This window comes from Elephas maximus, chromosome 27 (genome assembly GCF_024166365.1).
Source record: "Elephas maximus indicus isolate mEleMax1 chromosome 27, mEleMax1 primary haplotype, whole genome shotgun sequence".
In the NCBI taxonomy this organism is placed as follows: domain Eukaryota; kingdom Metazoa; phylum Chordata; class Mammalia; order Proboscidea; family Elephantidae; genus Elephas; species Elephas maximus.
In genome coordinates, this window is record NC_064845.1 from 37,968,487 (window position 1) to 37,990,220 (window position 21,734).

At 39.0% G+C, this 21,734-nt stretch overlaps 2 protein-coding genes across 7 annotated transcripts in view; both read right to left on the reverse strand.

Annotated features, from left to right (window-relative positions):
* The window catches only part of LOC126068459 (ral guanine nucleotide dissociation stimulator-like), a 490,075-nt gene that overhangs the window by 394,328 nt on the left and 74,013 nt on the right, over window positions 1-21,734 (reverse strand). The window contains exon 2 of one of the 6 annotated variants that reach the window (XM_049870996.1): window positions 3,209-3,298. The exons of 3 other annotated variants lie outside the window; for them this stretch is intronic. The gene's annotated coding sequence lies outside the window, so the exon portion shown is untranslated. Of the gene's footprint in view, window positions 1-338; window positions 482-3,208; window positions 3,299-21,734 lie in introns of those variants that run through there. 2 more of the 6 variants (XM_049870999.1, XM_049871003.1) reach the window with 2 other exon arrangements.
* Window positions 1-21,734, reverse strand: part of LOC126068268 (uncharacterized) — an 80,845-nt gene that overhangs the window by 49,426 nt on the left and 9,685 nt on the right. The window contains exon 5 of the mRNA XM_049870707.1: window positions 15,479-15,537. Within this exon, the coding sequence (XP_049726664.1) occupies window positions 15,479-15,537 (59 nt within the window). The remainder of the gene's footprint in view (window positions 1-15,478; window positions 15,538-21,734) is intronic.

Sequence of the window (21,734 nt, forward strand, 5' to 3'; positions counted from 1 at the left end):
AGTCTTAAATGAAAGGCCAAAACTTTCCTTCAAAGCCCAATTCAATCGCCTCATCTATGGCAGACTAGGCTAACAAGAGACACAAACTGACGTTCAACAGTATCTGAGGGACAACTCTTAGGAGACTATCTGGTTTAAAAACGGTTGTTAAGAGGACCCTTCCACATGTACAGATTACTGAGTTCCTCAAAGAAGTTTGCTCATGTGGGTTGTATCTACTAATGTTTACTGTACTCCAAATTGAAACTAAACATTTTTTAAAACTATTTTTAAATTCATTTCATAATAAAATATCATTTACCTATTAACAGAAATAAATTTTCTATGAAAATAATTACCTTCAAAAGAATTTTGTGAAAAGAGTAGCACAGTTTCACATCTTTACAAAACTCTTTAATGTCTGAAAAGAAAAAAGTTGGTGTCTCATAGCCATTTCTTCATTTAATGTGTTGATGTAAACTGTCTTCATTCAAGAACATGCAGAAAATCTCTACTCACACAAAACAGCCTTTTCAGATTGTGGATATTCTTCTTTGGTAGGACATTAAAACTTGACCAATAGAAAACATATTATACAGCTACAGCAATCAAAACGGTCTGGTACTAGTGTAACAACAGACACACGAATCAGTGGGATAGAATTGAGAGTCCAGAAATAAATCCACACATCTGTGATCAACTGATTTTGGATAAGGGTGCTAACTAAGTTCCATTCAATATGGAAAGAAAAGTCTCCTCTATGAATGGTGTTAGGAAAATTGAATTTCCATATGCAGAAAAATGAAACAGGATCCATGCCTCACACCATATACAAAAACAAATTCAAAATGGAGTAAGAACCTAAATGTGAAAACTAAAGCCATAACATTCTTAGAAGAAAATGCAGAGGCAATGCTGCTGGGCCTAGTTTTCAACAATGGATTACCTAAACAATAACAAGAATACAAACAGCAAAAGGTAAAATAGATAAATGGGACCTCATAAAAACTAAAGGTTTCAGTTCATCAAAAACACTTTACCAAAAAGTGAAAAGGCAAGCTATCGACTGGGAGAATATCTTCGGAAGCCATATATTTGAGAAGAATCTAAAACCCAAAATACATATAAAGTCTCAACAATCTAACAAAAAAAAGACAACCCAATCAAAAAATGGGCAAAGGTCTTAAATAGACATTTCACCAAAAAAGACATTCAAATGGTCAACAAACGCATGAAAAGATACTCAACATCATTAGTCATCAAGAGATGCAAATCAAATCACAGTGAGGGTGCATTTCACTTCCGTCAGGTTGGTGGCATAATGGTTAAGAGCTCAGCTGCTCACCAAAAGGTCAGTAGTTCGAATCCACCAATTGGTCCTTGGAAACCCTATGAGGTAGTTCTATTTTGTCCTATAGGGCTGCAATGAGTTGGAATCTACTCAAAGGCAACGGGTTTTTGTTTGTTTAGGTTGGCTTAAAAAAAAAAAAAACAAAGTAACAAATATGGGCAGGGCAAGGATGTGGGGAAATTGGAACCTTTATCCATTGCTGGTGGAATGCAAAATGGTAGGACCACTGTGGAAAACAATGTAGCAGTTCCTCAAAACACTATCAGATAACCTAGCAATTCCACCCCTAGGCATATACCACAAAGACTTTAAAACAGAGACTCAAAGAGAGACTTGTACACCAGTGTTTATTGCAGCACTATTTAGAACAGCCAAAACAACTTAAATGCCCATCAACAGATGAATGTATAAACAAAAATGTGGTGCATACATACAATGGAATACCATTCAGTCAGTAAGAGAAATGAAGTCTTGATACATGCTTTAACATGGATGGAGCTTAAAGACATTATGCTGAGTGAAACAAGTCGATCATAAAAAGATAAATATTGTATGACCTCACTTATAGAAAAAGATAAGAAAAGGCAAAAGCATAGAGACCAAAGTTCCTTAGTGGCTACTGGGGCAGGAAGCAGGGGAAAAAAAAGGGTCACTGCTTATAAGGAACCAAGGTTTGGGTTACAGTGATGGAAAAATTACATTCGTTAAAGTCAAGGTTACACAGCCAATTAATGAAACTGCTGTCATTAAGGTGCACGCCTGTAAAAAGCTGAATTGGCAAAAGTTGTGCAACAGATATGTTTACAAAAACAACAAAACAACGACAAAAAGAGAGGAGCTGCTAAGGCTGCTTATGTACAACCAAATACCTCCTGGGATTTGGTTCCTTGGTTCAGAAGTTTAGGGTCATGGTTTCATGGGACATCCAAGTTAACTGGCCTAATACTGTGTTCAGTGCTTTTGTTCTACCTTCCTGTTTGCTGTGTAGTGGCTGGGGTCTTCAAAGCTTGCAATCTGCCATCCAAGGCACAAGAACTGGTAACTATTTGCCAGGAGAAAGAGAAGAAGGAGAGTCAGGCACAGGAGGAGGAAATGCAATGTATGGATAATTGCGTCCACGAACAACTCTCTCACTTGCCAGACGACCAGAAGAACTGGACGATGCCTCACCACCATTACTGAACATTTTGATCCAAGATTCTACAGAAGAATTCTGATCAAAAGTGGGAAAAATGCAGAACACAACTTCAAATCTCAGAGACTCCAGACTTTGTGGAGCCATGGGGGATGGACAAACTTCTGAAATCACTACCCTAAGATAACCTTTAAACCTAAAACCAAAAATATCCCCTGAAGTCTTCTTAAAACCAAACAATACTTTAGCTTAACTAGTAAAGAAAGCCTTGAGCATTATGTTCTTTGAAGACTTATTTATGTGGGATCAAACTGACAACACGATTCAAAAGATTATGTAGGAGTCTTAGGGTTTATGCTTATGGGGGAGGATTATCTCAGAAAAGGAGGGTGAGAATGCTTGCACAATTCAAAGAATGCAATCAGTGTCACCAAATTGTACACGCAGAAAGTGTTGAATTGGTATATATTTTGCTGCATATACTCTCAGCAACAACAACAAAAAAACTATTTTAAAGAGGCAAGGAAAAAAAAGAAAACTATTTCATAGACAAAAACATCTAAAAGAATAAAATACCTAGGAATTAATTTAACCAGGGAGGACAAAGACTTTTAACTGAACACCATAAAACATTGCTGAACGAAATTAAACACCTAAATAAATGAAAACACATTCCACGTTCTTAATATTGTTAAAATGTCAATACTACTCAAACCAATCAACAGATTCAATGCAATCCTTACACAAATTCCAACAGTTTCTTGGCAGAAATGGGAAACTCAATCCTTGAATTCATATGAAACTGCAAGGGGCTCCGAATAGCCAAAGCAACCCTGAAAAATACAAACAAAGAGGACTCAAACTTCTCTATTTCAAAAACTAGTATAAAGCTACAGTAATCAAAACAATTTGGTGCTGGTATAATGACAAAGATATAAACAAATTAAATAGAATTGGAAGTCCAGAAATAAATTCATTTTCTACGGTCAACTGATTTTTTTACAAGGTGCCAAATGCATTCAATTGGGGAATAGTTTTTAATAAATGGTGCTGAGAAAAAGATTGCAAAAGAATGACATTGGACCCATACCTCACACCATGTATGAAAATTAACTCAAAACAGATCAATGATCTAAATGTCAGAACTAAAAGCTTAAAATGCTAAGAATAAAACACGCTTTGGGATCCAGTTTCCGACAGTGGATTCTAAGATATAACACCAAAAGCATTAGTAACAAAAGATAAAACAGATAAATCCAGTTCTCCAAATGTAAAAACTTCCAAAGGATTTTATCAAGGAAGTTAAGAAACAACCTACAGAATCCGAGAAAATATTTAGGAACCATGTATCTGATAAGGGTTTAGTACCCAGAATATTAAAAAAAAAAAAAAAAAAACCCCTACAACTTAACAACAAAAAACAAACCACCAAATTTAAAAATGGGCAAAGGATTTGAACAGACATTTCTCTAAAGAACATACAGTCAATAAGCACATAAAAAGACGCTCAACACAAGGGAGAATAAAGGAAACCAAAGACACAAGGGAAAGATTAACTCAAAGAACTAATGGAACACAACTACCACAGCCTCCACCAGACTGAGTCCAGCACAACTAGATGGTACCTGGCTACCATCACCAACTGCTCTGACAGGGATCACAACAGAGGGTTCCAGACAGAGTTGGAGAGAAATGTAGAACAAAATTCTAACTCACAAAAAAAGACCAGACTTACTGGCCTGACAGAGACTGGAGAAACCCCTAGAGTATGGCCCCAGACACACTTTAGCTCAGTAATGAAGTCGTCATTCACCCATCAGCCAAAGATTAAACAAACCCATAAAAAAAAAAAGGAGACTTAACAGGGCACACCACCCCAGGGGCAAGGACAAGAAGGCAGCAGGGGACAGGAAAGCTGGTAATGGGGAACCCAAGACTGAGAAGGGGAGAGTGTTGACATGTCATGGGGTGGGCAACCAATGTCACAGAACAGTATGTGTATTAATTGTTAAATGAGAAACTAGTTTGCTCTGTAAATCTTCACCTAAAGTACAATAAACAAAAAAATATTTTAACTTAAGGGAAAAAAAGATGCTTGACACGTCATTAATCATTAGGGAAACGCAAATCAAAACCACAATACCACTTCACTCTCACTAGGATAACTAGTACCAGAAAAATGGAAGATAAGAAGTGTTGGTAAGGATATGGAAAAATTGGAACCCTAATCAATTGTTGGTGGGAATGTCAAATGGTATAGTTGCTGTGGAAAAGTTTGGTGGTTCCTCATAAAGTTAAACATACAATTACCATATGACTCCGCTGTTGCACTATTAGGTATATACCTACCCAAAAGACTTGAAAGCAGGGTGTGATCATTATGGTTGTGTTTCAGATTGATTGGGCCATGACTCTCAGTGGTTTGGCAGTCGTATAATGATGTAATCACTTCCATGATAAGATCTGATATAATGTAATCATCTCAATGATGGGATCTGCTGTGAGTCGCCAATCAGTTGAAAGGGAGTTTCCTTGGGGGTGTGGCCTGCAACCAATATAGGTAGACTTTCTGGCAAGGCTCATGGACTTTTGCTCATTCTGGACTTTGCAGCTGGCTCCTGTTGTCTGACCTCCAGTTATTGAGACTTCAGCTAGCAGCTTACCTGCCATCTTGCCTGCCCATTTTGGGTTCCCCAGCCCTGCTGCTATGTGATTCATGAGAAGCCTCCAGCCTGATCCACGGATTTAGGATGTTCCAGCCTCTACAACCACAGTAGCTATTTCCTTCACACAAATCTCTCTCTATATGTACTTATCCGCTTTACTGGATTTGCTTCTCTAGAACACCCAGCCTAAGACTCAGGGTCTTAGTTTCCTGCTTACCAATGTTCACTGGAGCATTATTATTGTTGTTGTTGTTGTTAGATGCCATCGAGTTGGTTCCAACTAATGGTGACCCTATGGAAAACAGAATTAAAAATTGTGTAGTCCTGTGCCATTCTAACAATTGTTGCTATGTTTGAGCCCATTTGTTGCAGCCACTGTGTCAATCCACCTCGTTGAGGGTCTTCCTCTCTTTCACTGACCCTCCATCCACCTTACCAAGCGTGATGTCCTTCTCCAGGGACTGATCCTTCCTGATAACATATCCAAAGCATGAGAGAAGAAGTCTTGCCATCCTTGCTTCCAAGGAGAACTCTGGTTGTACTTTTTCCATGAGAGATTTGTTCGTTCCTCTGGCAGTCCACGGTGTACTCAATATTCCTCGCCAACACCATTAATTCAGAGGCATTGATTTTTCTTCAGTCTTCCCTATTCACTGTTCAGCTTTCGCCTGCAGATGCAATTTAAAACACCATGGCTTGGGTCAGGCCCACCTTAGCCTACAAGGTGACATCTTTGCATTTTAACACTTTAAAAAGGTCTTTTGCAGCAGATTCACTCAATGTGTCCTTTGATTTCCTGCCTGCTGCTTCCATGGGTGTTGTTATGGATCCAGTAAAATGAAATCCTTGACAACTTCAATTGTTTCTCTGTTTATGATGATGCTGCTTACTGGCCCAGTCGTGAGGATTTTTGTTTTCTTTATGTTGAGGTATAATCCTTATTGAAGACTGTAGTCTTTGATCTTCATCAATAAGTGCTTCAAGTCTTCTTCACTTTCGGCAAGCAAGGTTTTGTCATCTGCATATTGCACGTTGTTAACGAGTCTTCCTCCAATCCTGTTGCCTCATTCTTCTTAATATGGTCCATCTTTTCGGATTATTTCCTCAGCAGAGAGATTGAATAAATATGGTGAAAGCATACAACCCTGACACACACCTTTCCTGACTTTGAACAATGCAGTATCCCCTTGTTCAGTTCCAACGACTGCCTCTTTATCTATGTACGGATTCCTCATGGGCACAATTAAGTGTTCTGGAATCCCCATCCTTGGCAATCACCCATAAATTCTCGTAATCCACACAGTAGAATGCCTCTGCTCAGTGAATGTAAAACAGAGGTAAACATCTTTCTGGTTATCTCTGACTTCAACCAAGATTCATCTGCCATCAGCAATGATATCCCTCTTTCCACCTCGTCTTCTGAATCTGGCTTGAATTTCTGGCAGTTCCCTGTTGATATACTGCTGCAGCTCATTCTAAATGATTTTCAGCAAAATTTTATTTGCGTGTGATATTAACAATACTGTTGGATAATTTCTGCATTCAGTTGGATCACCTTTATTTGGAAGGAGCACAAATACCGATCTCTTCCAGCTGGCTGGCCAAGAAGCTGTCTTCCAAAATTTCTTGGCATAGACAAGTGAGCACTTGCAGCACTGCATCTGTTTGTTAAAACATCTCAACTGGTAGTCCATCAATCCCTGGAGCCTTGTTTTTCTGCCAATACCTTCAGTGCAGCTTGAACCTCTTCCTTCAGTACCACCGGTTCTGTTGACCAATTCTTTTTGGTATAGTGACTCTGTGTATTCCTTCCATCATCTTTTGATGCTTCCTGTGTCATCTAATATTTTCCTTGTAGAAGCCTTCAATATTGCATCTCCAGGCTTGAATTTTTTCTTCAGATCTTTCAGCTTGAGAAACGTCCAGCATGTTCTTCCCTTTTGGTTTCCTAACTCCAGGTTACTTTACTTTGTCTTCTGGAGCCACCCTTTGAAATCTTCTGTTCGGCTCTTTTACTTCATCACTTCTTCCATTTGCTTTAGATACCTAATATTCAAGAGCAAGTTTAAGAGTCTCTTTTGACATTCATTTTGGTCTTTTCTTTCTTTCTTGTCGTTTTAATGACCTCTTGCTTTCTTCACGTATGATGTCCTTGATGTCATTCCACAACTTGTCTGGTCATTAGTGTTCAATGTGTCAAATCTATTCTTGAGATGGTCTCTAAATTCAGGTGGGATATATTCAAGCCTGTACTTTGGCTCTCTTGGACTTGTTCTTATTTTCTTCGGCTTCAACTTGAACTTATATATGAACAGCTGATGGTCTGTTCTGCAGTCGGCCCCTGGTCTTGTTCTGACTGATGATACTGAGCTTCTCCATCATCTCTTTACACAGATGTAGTTGATTTGATTCCTGTGTATTCCATCTGGTGAGGCCCGGGTGTATAATCGCCACTTATGTTATTCAAAAAAGATACTTGCAATGAAAAAGTCACTGGTCTCGCAAAATTCTATCTTGCCATCTCCAGCATCATTTCTATCACCGAGGGCATATTTTCCAACAACCAATCCTTCTTTGTTTCCACCTTTTGCATTCCAATCACCAGTAATTATCGATGCATCCTGATTGCATGTTCAATCAATTAGAGACTGCAGAAGTTGGTAAAAAAATCTTTAATTTCTTTGTCTTTGACCTTAGTGGTTGGTGCGTAAATTTCAAAAGTAGGTCACATTAACTGATATTCCTTGCAGGCGTATGCATATTATCCTATCACCCACAGCATTGTACTTCAGGATAGATCCTGAAATGTTTATTGATGATGAATGCAATGCTATTCCTCTTCAGGTTGTTGCTGCTGGCATAGCAGACCATATGACTGTCCGATTCAAAATGGCCAATACCAGTCCTTTTCAGCTCACTAATGCCTAGGACATTGATGCTTATGTGTTCTATTTTGTTTTTTATGATTCCAATTTTCCTAGATTCATACTTTGTACATTCTAGGTTCCGATTATTAATGGATGTTCGCAGCTGTTTCTTCTCATTTTGAGTCGTGCCACATCAGGAAATGAAGGTTCTAAAATCTTGACTCGATCCACATCATTAAGTTAACTCTACTCTGAGGAGGCAGCTCATCTTCTGGGACAGTCTCTGACAATGTTCCACTGCTATCCATAAGGTTTTCACTGGCTAATTCTTTTCAGAAATAGACCACTACGTCCTTCTTCCTAGTCTGTCTCAGTCTGGAAGCTCCACTAAAACCTGTCTGCCATGGGTGACCCTGCTGGTATCTGAATACCAGTGGCAGAGCTTCCAGCATGATAGCAACATGCAAGACCCCACAGTACAACAAAATGACAGACACGTGGGGGAAGCATTATTAACAACTGCCAAAAAGTGGAAACAACCTAAGTATCCATCAACAGATGAATGGATAAAATGTGGGAAATCCATACAATGCAGTAATTCAGCCATGAAGAAATATGAAGTTCTGATACATGGTAAAACATGGATGAACCTTGAAAAGATTATACTGAGTGAACTAAGTCAGACACCACTGGACAATATTGTATGACCCACCTATATAAAATCTCTATGCATAGAGATCAATGTTTATTAGAGCTTACTAAGGGCAGGTGGGAGGGGAAAATGGAAAGTTATTCCTTAAGGAGTATGGAGTTTCTGTTAAGGATGATAATAAAAAAATTTGGAAATGGATAGGGATGACAACTGCACAGCATGGTGAATGTAATAAATGTCACTGAATTGTACACATACAAATGGTTGAAATGCCAAATGTTTTGTTATACGTATTTTACCACACACACATACAAAATCCATTTGTCTAACGTGCTCTTTGAATGGGATCTTTACCTACGTGTGATTTCATAACGCCATCTGGAAAATGTTGGTTTACTGAGTTATTCAGTTCTTCCAAATGTTGACACAGTTCATTATATAATATCACTATTACTATCATTATTACCACGAATGTCTTTACTAGAATGCAATCAAGCTCAAGGTGGCCCATACAGATTTCCCCAAATTCTAATTTTTGCCTGAAAGCTCCAATTTTATTAGTAACAAGTTCATTTTGTTCATTTTCAAAGAAATGTTTGCCAAATACCCAAGTCTGAATAACCATGGTTTTTCAGTTGTTCTTTCAATTAAAGAAGATATTACATGAAAATGGGGAGGGGGGTAGCTGAGCTAGCAACTCAATCACACAAATTCTTTTCCTCTGCAGCACATACCCATTTTATCACACAGATACTCTAGAGCCAAGTAGAGTAAAATTTAATTTGTACTGAAAAAGAATCTGAAGGAAAAATGAGGTTTTTTTTTTAACTGTATGACGTGAAGTATTCATGACAGAGAAGAATACACACTACTAGACAATTCAGGGCCACTGCCTTGATTTCCTGCTAAGGTATCAGCTGTTTTACTCAGCATTGCTTTTGTATCTTTCATCCAAACATCAAAAAGAAAAGGGCATATAATATTTTAGTATTAATATGAACAGGTTTTACTCCTAAGGGTTCAAGGACTACACTTTGAAAACTACTGACTTACATATACAAACAAGTCTTTAAAACGTAAGATATGTGCATATTTAAATTAAAACTAAAAAGCCTATTGCCAGTGGAGACCATTTCGACTCATAGTGACCCTGTAAGATAGAGTAAAACTGTCCCATCAGGTTTTCAAGGCTGTAGTCTTTTTTTTTAGTCTTCACAGAAGCAGACTACCACATCCTTCTCCCACACAGCAGCTGGATTTGAACTGCTGACCTCTTGGTTAGCAGCTGATCGCTTAACCACTAACCACAAGGGATCTAAAACGTCTCCAGACGTCAAAATGTCCCCCAGAAGCAAAATCCTATCCTACCCAACATTGAGAAGTAGTGTTTTGAAGGAAAACCATCTAGGAAGTCTAACCTTGACTGTTTTTTTTTTTTAGAAAAAGAAAAAAAAAAAAAGGAATAAACTCAATTTTAGGTCTATCTTCCCACCTTTCCTAAACTTAATTATTTGATGATGGAATGCAATTGTCCATTCTGAGTCCCACCTACGAACAACACCTGAATAACATTACCAAATTAAACTTTTCCTACTAGGGAAATGAGATTACCAATTTCAAGAGTGATATCTTCTGTATCTCACGCGCATTAGAGAGGGAAGATAGACCAAGGTTTCTCAACCATGGGAGTGCACATCAAAATAACCTGAGGTGCTTTTTTAATATATGTCAGGATACCATCTAAGCAACACCAAATCAGAATTCATTCAGCAATGACTTGAGTGTCCACTCTACGCAAAGCACTGTAATAGGTGATAGGGATTGTCTCAGACATCTAGTGCTGCCGTAACAGAAATACCACAAGTGCACGGGTTTAACAAAAAGAAATTCATTCTCTCACTGTCCAGTAGCTATAAGTCTAAATTCAGGGCGCTAGATCCAGAGGAAGGCTTTCTCTCTCTGTCAGCTCTGGAGGAAGGTCTTTGTCATCAGTCTTTCCCTGGTCTTGGAGCATCTCACACAGGAACCTTGGGTCCAAAGGACAAGCTCTGCTCCTGGCACTGCTTTCTTGGTGGTAGAAGGTCCCCAACTCTCTGCTCACTTCCCTTTCATCTCTTCAGAGATAAAAGGTGGTGCAGGCCACACCCCTGGGGAACTTCCTTTATACTGGATCAGGGATGTGACCTGGTAAGGGTGTTAAAATCCCACCCTAATCCTCTTTAACATAAAATTACAATCACAAAATGGAGGACAACCACACAATACTGTAATCATGGCCTAACCAAGTGAACACATACATTTTTGAGGGGGACATAATTCAATCCATGACAGGGATACAGCAATATATAAAAGACACATGGTCCCTGTCCTCTTAAAGTTCACATTCCAGTACAGGGAGACACCATAAACATGTAGACAAATAAACAGGATTACCTCAATCTATTAAAAAAACAAAACACAAGGGAAAGTTTAGTCCAAAGGACTAATGGACCACAACTACCACAATCTCTGCCAGGCTAAGCCCAGAACAACTAGATGGTGCCTGGCTTCCACCAACAACTGCTCTGACAGGAATTACAATACAGGGTCCTGGACAGAGCAGGAGAAAAATGTAGAACAAAATTCAAATTCAAACACACAAAAAAACACCAGACTTGCTGGTCTGACAGAACCTTGAGAAACCACAAGCCTATGGCCCCCGGATACCCTTTTAACTTGGTACAAAAGTACTCCAGAGGCTCCCTCTTAGGCCAAAGATGAGACAAGTCTATACGGCAGACAATAACACACCTGAGGGACTGGCTGCATAATTTAACCATGTTTATGAGACTAAATGAACACACCAGCCCAAAAGCAAAGATAAAGAAAGCAGGAAGGGACAGGCAAGCGAACAAATGGAAACAGGGAACCCGGCGTGAAGGCGGGAGTGTTGACACATCAAAGCGTTGGCACCCAATGTCCTAAAACAATTTGTCTATTAATTCTTTAATGAGAAACTAATTTGCTCTGTAAACTTTCACCTAAAACATAACTGAAAAAAAAAGGCAAGTAGAAAAAACTATAACGGGACCAATTTCACCACATTCTCACCAATATCAGTAAAGATATTATCAAAGTACTCAATGTTCTAAGTGAAAGTTGTATTTTTGTATTTAGAAAGGCCATGACATAATCATGTCCATACATTCAAAATTACTTGTTCTATGTTTGGTGGTGGGCAAAACTATGGCTCCTACTCTTTGGGAAATTTTAAGCTCAAGACTAAATAGGTAAATTCTCTCACCGTTTCAATTTTAACTTACAGCAGTTCAATGAAAACAATGTTAAATTCCTGAAAACAGTAGAATTTAATGGTTTTATGAATAAGGGGGGAAAAGAGCACCTGTACTCCCGAAGGCAACTTTGGGCAATAACTAAGGGTGATCCAAAGCAAGGTATTCCCCAGAAATTACTCAAAAGAAAAAAGCATTCCTTGGCAAGCTGACAATCACAAGGATTGTTTACAAAGGAATCAGGCAGAGATTCTGCATTTTGTACTTCTGTGAAGAACTGGTAGCAAAAATTTGAAGGCAGTCAATTTACTGCTCTTAAATTTCTTCTAAAAACCAAGTACAAAGCCTCTTACCTAGCCTACCTATGGTTTAAAAAAAAAAAAAAGCTGTGGGTTCCAAGTAAGTAAAAGGCCAAACACTTCCCTGTTATGTCAACTACTAAAAGGCACTGCTATTATCAGCCTAGCCTTCCTTCAACAGTCAAAAATAAATAAGATGCCAGAGGATGTTTAAGCTTTCAGTACACACCCCACTCCATATACACAAACAATAAGCAATCTGTTCAGCCTGTAACAAACCAAAACACCAGCTGCTGTCCAGTCAATTCCAACTCATGGCAACCCCACGTATGTCAGAGCAGAGCTGTGCTCCACAGGGTTATCGATGGCAGTTTTTTTATAAGAAGATTGTCAGGCCTTTCTTCCAAAGCACCTCTGGGTGGACTCCAACCTCCAATCTTTCCGTTAGGAGCTGAGCACATTAACCATTTGCACCAGCCGGGGTCTCCTTTAATAGTGGTTTTCTCAAACTTGCTGTACAAACCTCACAGAGAGCTCTCATGATTCCCTCTCCACATACTATACATCACTCTGTCACAAATTTGTAAATATTTCATGCTTGCAAGGAAGTAGCTTCTTGGATACAAACAGCTTTTAACTGCCCAAAAGAATGAAGGACCAATTCCAGAGAAAAAGGCAGATTCACCTTCCTCTTTGAACCTGTGATTTGTCACTGCCATCTCTAAGCATTCAGAGCCCAGTCTTTGCAAAGTCGGTTCCTAAAGGCTCAAATTGAACGACAAAACTCTAAATAAACGTTTCCAATGGCTGCCACCCCACAGCTGTGAGAATGAATTTCAAGCCCCTTAGTTTAGAATTGCCCCTATATACTCTTCCTCCCCTAGTCTCAGCTCCTGCCATCCCTCCTCAGTCCTCATCAACTAACACCATGTATAAAATCATCAGGCACATAATCCCCAGCTGACAAGATGGGAGGATAAAGATGAAAGTCAGAGACTGTCTCTGCGCTGCGCCACAAGGCCCTCTCCCAGACCTTGTCTGACGTCTTTCTTTGCTTGTATTCTTTCTTATTATAACAAATGGGTAAATGTAGGTACAAGTAAAGGAGCCCTAGTGGCACAATGGTTAAGCTCTCTGCTGCTAACCAGTGGTTTGAGCCCACCCAGTGGTTCCGCAGGAGAAAAGACCTGGCAATCTGCTCCCGTAAAGATTATGGCCTAGGAAACCCTATAGGGCAGTTATACTCTGTCAAAAGGGTTGCTCTGAGTTGGAATCAACTCAGCAGCACACAACAACAACAAATTAAAAAGTTTCTGTGAATTTTGTAAGCAGTTATAGAGAATTAGCAAACCCAGGGGGCAAGAAGCCAGCAGGGGCTAGCAGCACAGAGATTTGTGAAGACCCAGGTCTGGGCAGCTGGGTGACAGAGAAAGGCTACACAGGCTAGTCCTAGGGGACGAGAGAGAGAGAGAGGGGCCAGCTGGTCTGAAGTGATGGGAGTTGTGCAGACTTCTGAGCCTATGGCTGGTACCCAATGACCTGGCCCTAGGTGGCCAGGGATGAGGTCTAGTTTAACTCTGGGTGGTCAGGGTAAGAGAGACAAAGTGCCATGTAAGTGGTGACAAGGAAATGACAAAGGTGAGGTTTGCCCACCTTGCCCCTTTAGCAGTGCATACACTTTGAAAAACACTGCTCTAACCAGGACTGTGCAAATCAAAAGGTCAAGGCTTCTCCAGAGGTCAGTTTGTGGCCAAACTGAACCGAGCAACTAAGCGAAGTAGGCTTAATACAGCAAAGCTCAGGTTCACTGGAAGAACCAAGAATGAAAGAAGCTGTGGTCAGAGAAAAGAAATTTCAAGTTCAGAACTGCGGCTCCAAGGAGCAAAGAGAGGCACAAGGTGAGCAGGTAAGGAGTTCATTTGACATTAACTGAATCTGTAAGCCAATAACTTACCAAACCTGAAACTTGAGGCTGTCGAGTCGATTCCAACTCATAACGACCCAACAGTACAGAGCAGAACTGCCCCACAGCGTTTCCAAGGAGTGGCTGGTAGATTCAAACTGCTGACCTTTGGTTAGCAGCTGGGTTCTTAAACACTATGGCACCAAGACTCCAGTAATTCATGAGAACACGCAAGATAGTCTCTGTAGTGATCACCTGTAACAGTCAAACCGTCAGAGCACCTAAATTTAAGTGAAGGTGATATACAGAAATTCAGTTTTATGATAAAAGATAACTTATTCTATTAAAGGACTTCATATTTTAAATCATTTACAGTAAGTTTCTTTAAAATAACAAGTTCATCCATTGTTAAGTGAGTAGATTCGCCATTACTGAATATATACACAATCACACAGAAACATTTCTATAGGACATACAGCCCATATTTCATTTCCCCCCTTGACTAGCTTCTCTATTAGGAAATACTCTAACCAGGTTCTCTCTCACTGTCCCTGCTACAAGATCACATGAGAATGTCTGCAAGGTTACATAGCTCCTTGGCCTCATTTACTCAAGTCTCTTGATCCCAGACATCTTCCCTATTTGAATCCTGCAGGCTCTCACAGACACGCTAGTTTCTAACTACTTGCTCGTACCTCAGATTAGGCTACTTATCTGTCTTGCCTAACTAATATTACACTTGCTACTCTGATCTAGTCACCTGGTTTCAACCCTACTGATGCTGCAGTCGCTTACATATCCTTTAAAAGCCAACTGTTGTTAACAAACAAGTCCAACAAACTCCAAGAACATGGCACGCCTATTTCTCCAGGTTGTGGCTCTGACTTGCTTAGCCTTTTATAGTTCTCCTGGGAACACTTTCCACACGCTGGTAACGATCCAGTTTGACACTGCAACCACACACTGCCTAGCGTGTAAGCTTTCAAAACTGGGGGAAATCCCTAAGTATTTAGAGAACTATGCAATATAGAAGACTCTTGTTTATTCATATACAAATGCATCCATCTACACACACACACACACACACACACACACACAGAGATACTAACCTTAAGGGTGGAGGTTCGGACCCACCCAGTGGCACTACGGAAGAAAAACCTGGAGATCTGCTTCCATAAAGACTACATCCGAGAAAATCCTACAGGGTGCAGTTCTACTCTACACACATGGAGTCGTCATGTCACAATCAACTGGACAGCCATGGGTTTGGCAAGACAGATAGATAGATCTTTCCAAGTCCTGTTTGATTAATTATGTGATTTTACCCTATGGAACTTACACAGATTTCACATACCATGTTTCTGAAGAAAGTAGGTTCTTTCTGACTTTCAACATTCCCAATCCAAAATTTCCCTGCAAAGGAAGAGGGAAAGAGTAAATATCATCAATAAGGTTTTCTTTGTTAATTGCAGGCAACATTTAACAATATAATCTGCATCAAGACTAAAATTTATAGTTCTCTTAAATAATTTTCTTAGTGATGGAGATTAAGAAAAGGCACATGTTCAGCACACCCCACGGAACACAAATCTACCAAACATGTCCTTGTGGTTTTCGATCTTCTAAAGGGAATCCACCAAGCGCTCCTTGGAAACTCTGTCTTATAAGGTCACTAGGAGTTGGAATCAATTCAATGGAAGCAGGTTTGGTTTTTTTCGTTTAAAGGGATATTTTAAAGAGGTTATGTATGACTCCTGTCCACAAGTATAAAAGAGAACAATATTACAAAAGGGATATAAACATCGAGAAGGACTCCACCCACTCCACCTTGGGTTCAATTAGCCACTTCTCCCTTGGCGCTCCAAAGTACAGGTAAGACACTTGCCCTTATCTGAGTCCACCTTATTCCATACCAGAAGGCAGACCCTTTGTTTTATATATAGATGTATCTCCAGCATCAAAGACCAGGAGGCAGTAAGCATGCAAATGTTTGTCATTTAATAAAATTATCAGGATGTTAACAAAACCATTTCCATTAAAATTATTACAGAAAAAAAAAACACAATATTTACCTACAGTTCCTGTAAGTCAACAACTGAAGACTTGTCGTCAGGTGCCACTGAGTTAGTTCCAACTCACAGCGACCCTATGTACAACAGAATGAAATACTGCCCAGTAACCACGCCATCCTCACAATCCTTGCTATGTTTAAGCCCACTGTTGTAGCCACTGTGTCTATCGATCTTGTTGAGGGTCTTCTTTTTTGCTGACACTCTACTTTACCAAGCATGATATCCTTCTCTACGGACTGGTTCTTCCTGATAACATGCCAGAAGTACACGATCTCACCATCCTCGCTTCTAGGGAGCATTCTGGTTGCTACTTCTTCCAAGACATATTTGTCTGCTCTTCTGTCAGTTCACGGTATATTAAATATTCTTCGTCAACGCCGTATTTCAAAGGCATCAATTCTTTCTCAGCCTTCCTTATTCATTGTCCAGTTTTCACATGTATATGAGGCAACTGAAAATACCATGGCTTGGGTCAGGTGCACCTTAGTCCCCAAAGTGACATCTTTGTTTTTTAATAATTTAAAGAGGTCTTTGCAGCAGATTTGCCTAATGCAATACGTTGTTTGAAACTGAAGACTACCCTACCATATAAATGAGTTTAAAAATACAAATGGCATAGACAAAGGGCCATTGTTCCCAAACTCTGATCCTTTAATAGTAATCTAAGAAACCATACTGGCTAATGTAACAATGGATGGTATAATACATAAATTCCAAAACTGTGGCATAACACAATAGTTTATTTTTAATCCCTGCATACAGAAAGACCAAAATCAGTGTTAATGATCAGTTTGAGGAGGGTGGAGACGACGCAGGCTGACAGATGCTCAGCTCTATTTGACCCCTCGTTTCCAATGTTGCTCTATCATACATACATACAACTGCCAGACAGCAGGTGGGGAAGAGAGAGGATCGATCAAGGGGGCTTCGTATTTGCAGTGGATAAAGTGACACTCAACACTTCTGCTTAATTTCCTATGGAAAGATCTCAATCATATGGCCATCCCCAACAGCAAAGGGATTAGTAAATATAGGTTAGCTGGCATCAGGGATAAAAAGAAACAAGCTTGGTAAAGAGCAAGTCTTTATCACAGAAGTTTTTAAAAAATACAGATTCTAAGGTATCATCCCAGGTGATTCTCATTCAGTAGGTCTACCAGGACCCAAAGAACCTGCATTTAATCTCACCAAGTGACTCTGATACATGTCCAAGTTAGGAGACACTGGCTTAGGTAGTAAAGACCATGAGGCAAATGGGAAAAGCAAAACAAAAAATTTTCATGTTAAAGTTTAAAACAATGTACTGGATAAAAGGAAAACTAAAGGATAACGAAAAATTGAGCTAATTCTTCCCTACTTTGGCCTGTAACAGCAGCCTCTCGTAGCTTTCTTCCTACCTCTTGTAGCTTCATTTCAGGTTTCCTTTCCTCTATTCATCCTATAGTCTCCATTACACTCTCATTGACCACGAGCTCTGCTCATTCCTTGAGTGACCTCATTCACATTAATTATCACCTAAAACATTTTTCTCTGAATCCAGCCTCACATTTAACTGCCTACGATTTCCAAGGTGGTGCAGACCCTGAAAACACTCGAATACTAACCAAAAGGTTGACAGTTTGAACTCACCCAGATGTGCCTTGGATGACAGGCCTGATGACCGGCTTATGGAGGACGACAGCCTTGAAAACCCAGTTCTACTTTGTACACATGGAGTCGCCATGAGTCGGAATCAACTTGATGGCAACTAACAACAACTATAACACTTCTCCAATGTAGATGTGCTGCTAGCACCCCAACATATCCAAATATGAATTCATCTTCCTGCCAAACCAGTTCCCTCTGTTTGTTCCCTAACCACATAGGCCACCTAGTTAAAACCATAGGAATCATGGAGGTACTGTCCTGCTCCTTCAGCCTCTATAATCCAGTTACCAAGTACTATCCATTTTTGACTCCCTAAAAATCTACCATCTATCCCCACTTAAAAAACAAAAAACCAACACTGTCACCGAGTTAATTATAGGACACAGCAGAGCTTCCCCACAGTGTTTCCAAGGAGCAGCTGGTGGATTTGAACTGCCAACCTTTTGGTTAGGAGCCATGGCTCACTGTAGCTCTTAGTCACTGTGCCACCAGAGCTCCACTGCCACTGTCTTATTTTGGGCTTTCTTTTCTTTTCAAATGATAGAACTACCAGTTCCCCAACCTCCAGCTTCATTTTCAACATCAATCTATATATTCTACACTAGCTCTCCTTCCTCACGATTTGTTCAAGATTCACATCTGACACTGATTTCCTGCTTCAGATCTTTCAGTGGCTCACCACTACTCTCAGAATAAAGTTCTAACTCCTTAGAACTTAGCTCACAGGATCTTCGTGATACGGCCCCTGCATATCTCCAAGAGGGTCCTCTGTTGACATGCCAGGTCCTCTGTGTTAGAGCCATTCTTACCCCAAACATTTCTCCAAAAATATTCTCGTATCCTTTGGAGTCTGGAATAGCACTCAATGTACAGTAAATGAATCAATCAAATGAATGCATGAATAAAGTCGTGCTGAATTTGGAATGGCAGACTGGTAGCTAACTGGAATCATCAAATAAGCAAATGTCAGAGAGATCAGAACTTAGGTGAAAATTCAAAACCAGAATCACAAATTTGAGAATCACTAATAAAAAAGCAATATTTAGAAATTTTGAGAATGGACAAGTTCCGACAATATACGACCTTGGCTAAAGCCAGGGGATCTTTCCTTCTAGTTATATGGCTATATCATGGACCCAAGGTGGGAACTTCTTATCCATGTATAAGAAGCTACCAGTCAACGAACTAGAGATAGAAGGGAACTTCCTGAAACTGATAAAGGCCATCTATGAAAAACTCACAGCTAGCATCATACTTAAAATAAAAGACTGAATGCTTTCCCCAGAAGATCAGGAACAACATAAGGATGTCTACTCTCACCACTTCTATTCGACACTCTCCTATAGATTCTGCTCAGGTCAATTCATCAAGAGGAAGAGATAAAAGGCTAGGCTGGAGAGAAGTAAAACTCTCTCTATTCACAGGTGACATGATCTCATATACAGAAAATGCTCAGGAATCCATTCAAAACTATTAGTACTAATAAACAAGCTCAACAAAGTTGCAGGGTACAAGAGCAATATACAAAAGACAACTGTATTTCTATACACAATAAACAATCTAAAAATAAAATTAAGAAACTTGTACTCTGGAAACAACATCACTGAAAGAAATAAAAAAAAAACTAAATAAATGGAAAGACATCCCATGTTCATGGGCTGAAAGACAATATTGCTAAGATGGCAGTATTCCTCAAACTGATCCAGAGATTCCATATAATTCCCATTAAAGTCCAACAGCCTTTTTGGCAGAAATTAACAAGTTGATCTTAAAATTTATGTGGAAATGCAAGTAACCCAGGAAAGCCAAAATAATCTTGAAGAAGAAGAATAAAGTTGGGGGACTCATGCTTTTCAGTTCCAAACTTACTACAAAGCTACAAGTAATTAAGACAGTATGGTACTGATATAGCCCAGTGGAACAGAATTGAGAGGACAGAAATAAATCCTCACATTTACAGTCAGTTGATTTTTGACAAGGATACCAAGACAATTTAATGGGAAAAGAATAGTCTAGACACACAAAAAAATGAAGTTAAACTCCTACCTCATAGCATATGCAAAACTTACTCAAAATGGATCACAGACCAAAATGTAAGAGCTGTAACTACACAACTCTTTGTACTAGTTTCCTAGGACTGCCATAACAAATGACAACTTGGTAGCTTACAACAAAAATTTATTTTCTCACAGCTGAGGCCAGAAATCTAAAATCAAGGTGTCCACACAGCTGCCCTCCCTCCAAAGGTTTTAGGGGAGACTTCTTTCTTGCCTCTTTCAGCATCTCAGGCTCCAGTCATTCCTTGGCTTGAGGGTACGTGATTTCAATCTCTGCCTCCATCTTCACATTGCCTTCTCCCATGTGTTTCTAGGTCTCTCAGTCTTTTCCTTTTCTATCTCTTACAAGGACATTCCACTGGATTTGGAGCCCACGCTAATCAGGGTGACCTCATCTTGAGATCATTACCTTAATTACATCTACAAAGACCCTCTGTCCAGGTAAGATTACATTTACAGGATCCTCAGGTAAGGACTTGGACATGTCTTTTTCAGGACCAGTGTTCAACCCACTACACTCTTCATGACTTTGAGTTAGGCAAATATTTCTTAGATGTGACAACAAACGAACAAGTAACCAAAGAAAAAATAAATTGGGCTTCATCAAAATTAAATACTTTTATGCTTCAAAGGACACCATCACAAAAGCGAAAAGACAGGTTACAGACTGGTAGAAAAATCTGATAAATGTTGTATCTGATAATGGACTTCTATCTAGAATATATAAAGAACTCCTACAATTCAATAATAAAAAGACGAATAACCCAATTAAAAAAAGGAAAAAAGGATCTTAATAGATACATCTCCAAAGATAAGAAGACAATCACAAAGGACATATGTTATTTAATCCCATTCATACAAAATATCCAGAAAAGGCTAATCTACACAGACAAAAACAGTTCAGTGGTCATCTACAGCTGGACAGGATACGGATTTAGGGAGTGACAGCTTAGAGGTGAGGGGTTTCTTTTTGGTACGATAAAAATGTTCTAAAATCGATCGTAATGATACTTGTTCAGTTCTGTGAACTGTAAAATTTAAATTGGTAAATTATATGGTAGGTGAATATATCTCAATAAAGCTATCTAAAAAAGAAAAAGTGATCAAATTTTTCAATCCAGAAACTGATGCAAGGGAAAAGGCTACCTCTCCAAAATAATTTGTGCTCCCTACTATAAAATATTTAAAAAATATAAAATATACAAAAAAAATTATTTATTTTTTATACTATAAAATATAAAATCAATCTTTTTTTTTTTACCTTAGATAAGAGGAAGTAAAGTTAAATGTAGCGCTCAATTGTAATAACTCTCATTCTACGCTTTAGAACAAATATTTCTTACCTGATTTTACTTTTTAAGTATTTTAATTATCCTATGCTGCATGTTTTAATGTTATCTGTGGCCTTAAATCCTTACAAGTACAAAAGATTGACTTTTAAGCTGATAATAAACTAATAAATTAAGTGGCCTTTTCCCTAAAGCTGTGAAGTAATAACTGAACCAGACTGTTTCCTATGCCAATCAGCAAATACAGAGCAGAATGTTAGTAATTTTTTCCTTTTTTTTTTTTTAAAGAGCTTCAAATAAGGAGGATAGTTATCATATAAATAAGAATGGGGAATGGTGGAAATAAAAACTAAAAAGCATATGATAATTGTAATCATTCTAACTTTATATTTGTACACAACATACTAGTAACCGGAGATTTCATTAAATTTTGTTTTGAATCAGAAGTATTACTGTGTGACTGATTTGATTTCATGTGGCCGTCTACCAGGAACATTATCCAAAACAAAAAGACTTCATCCCAAACTACTCTGTCCAGACACACA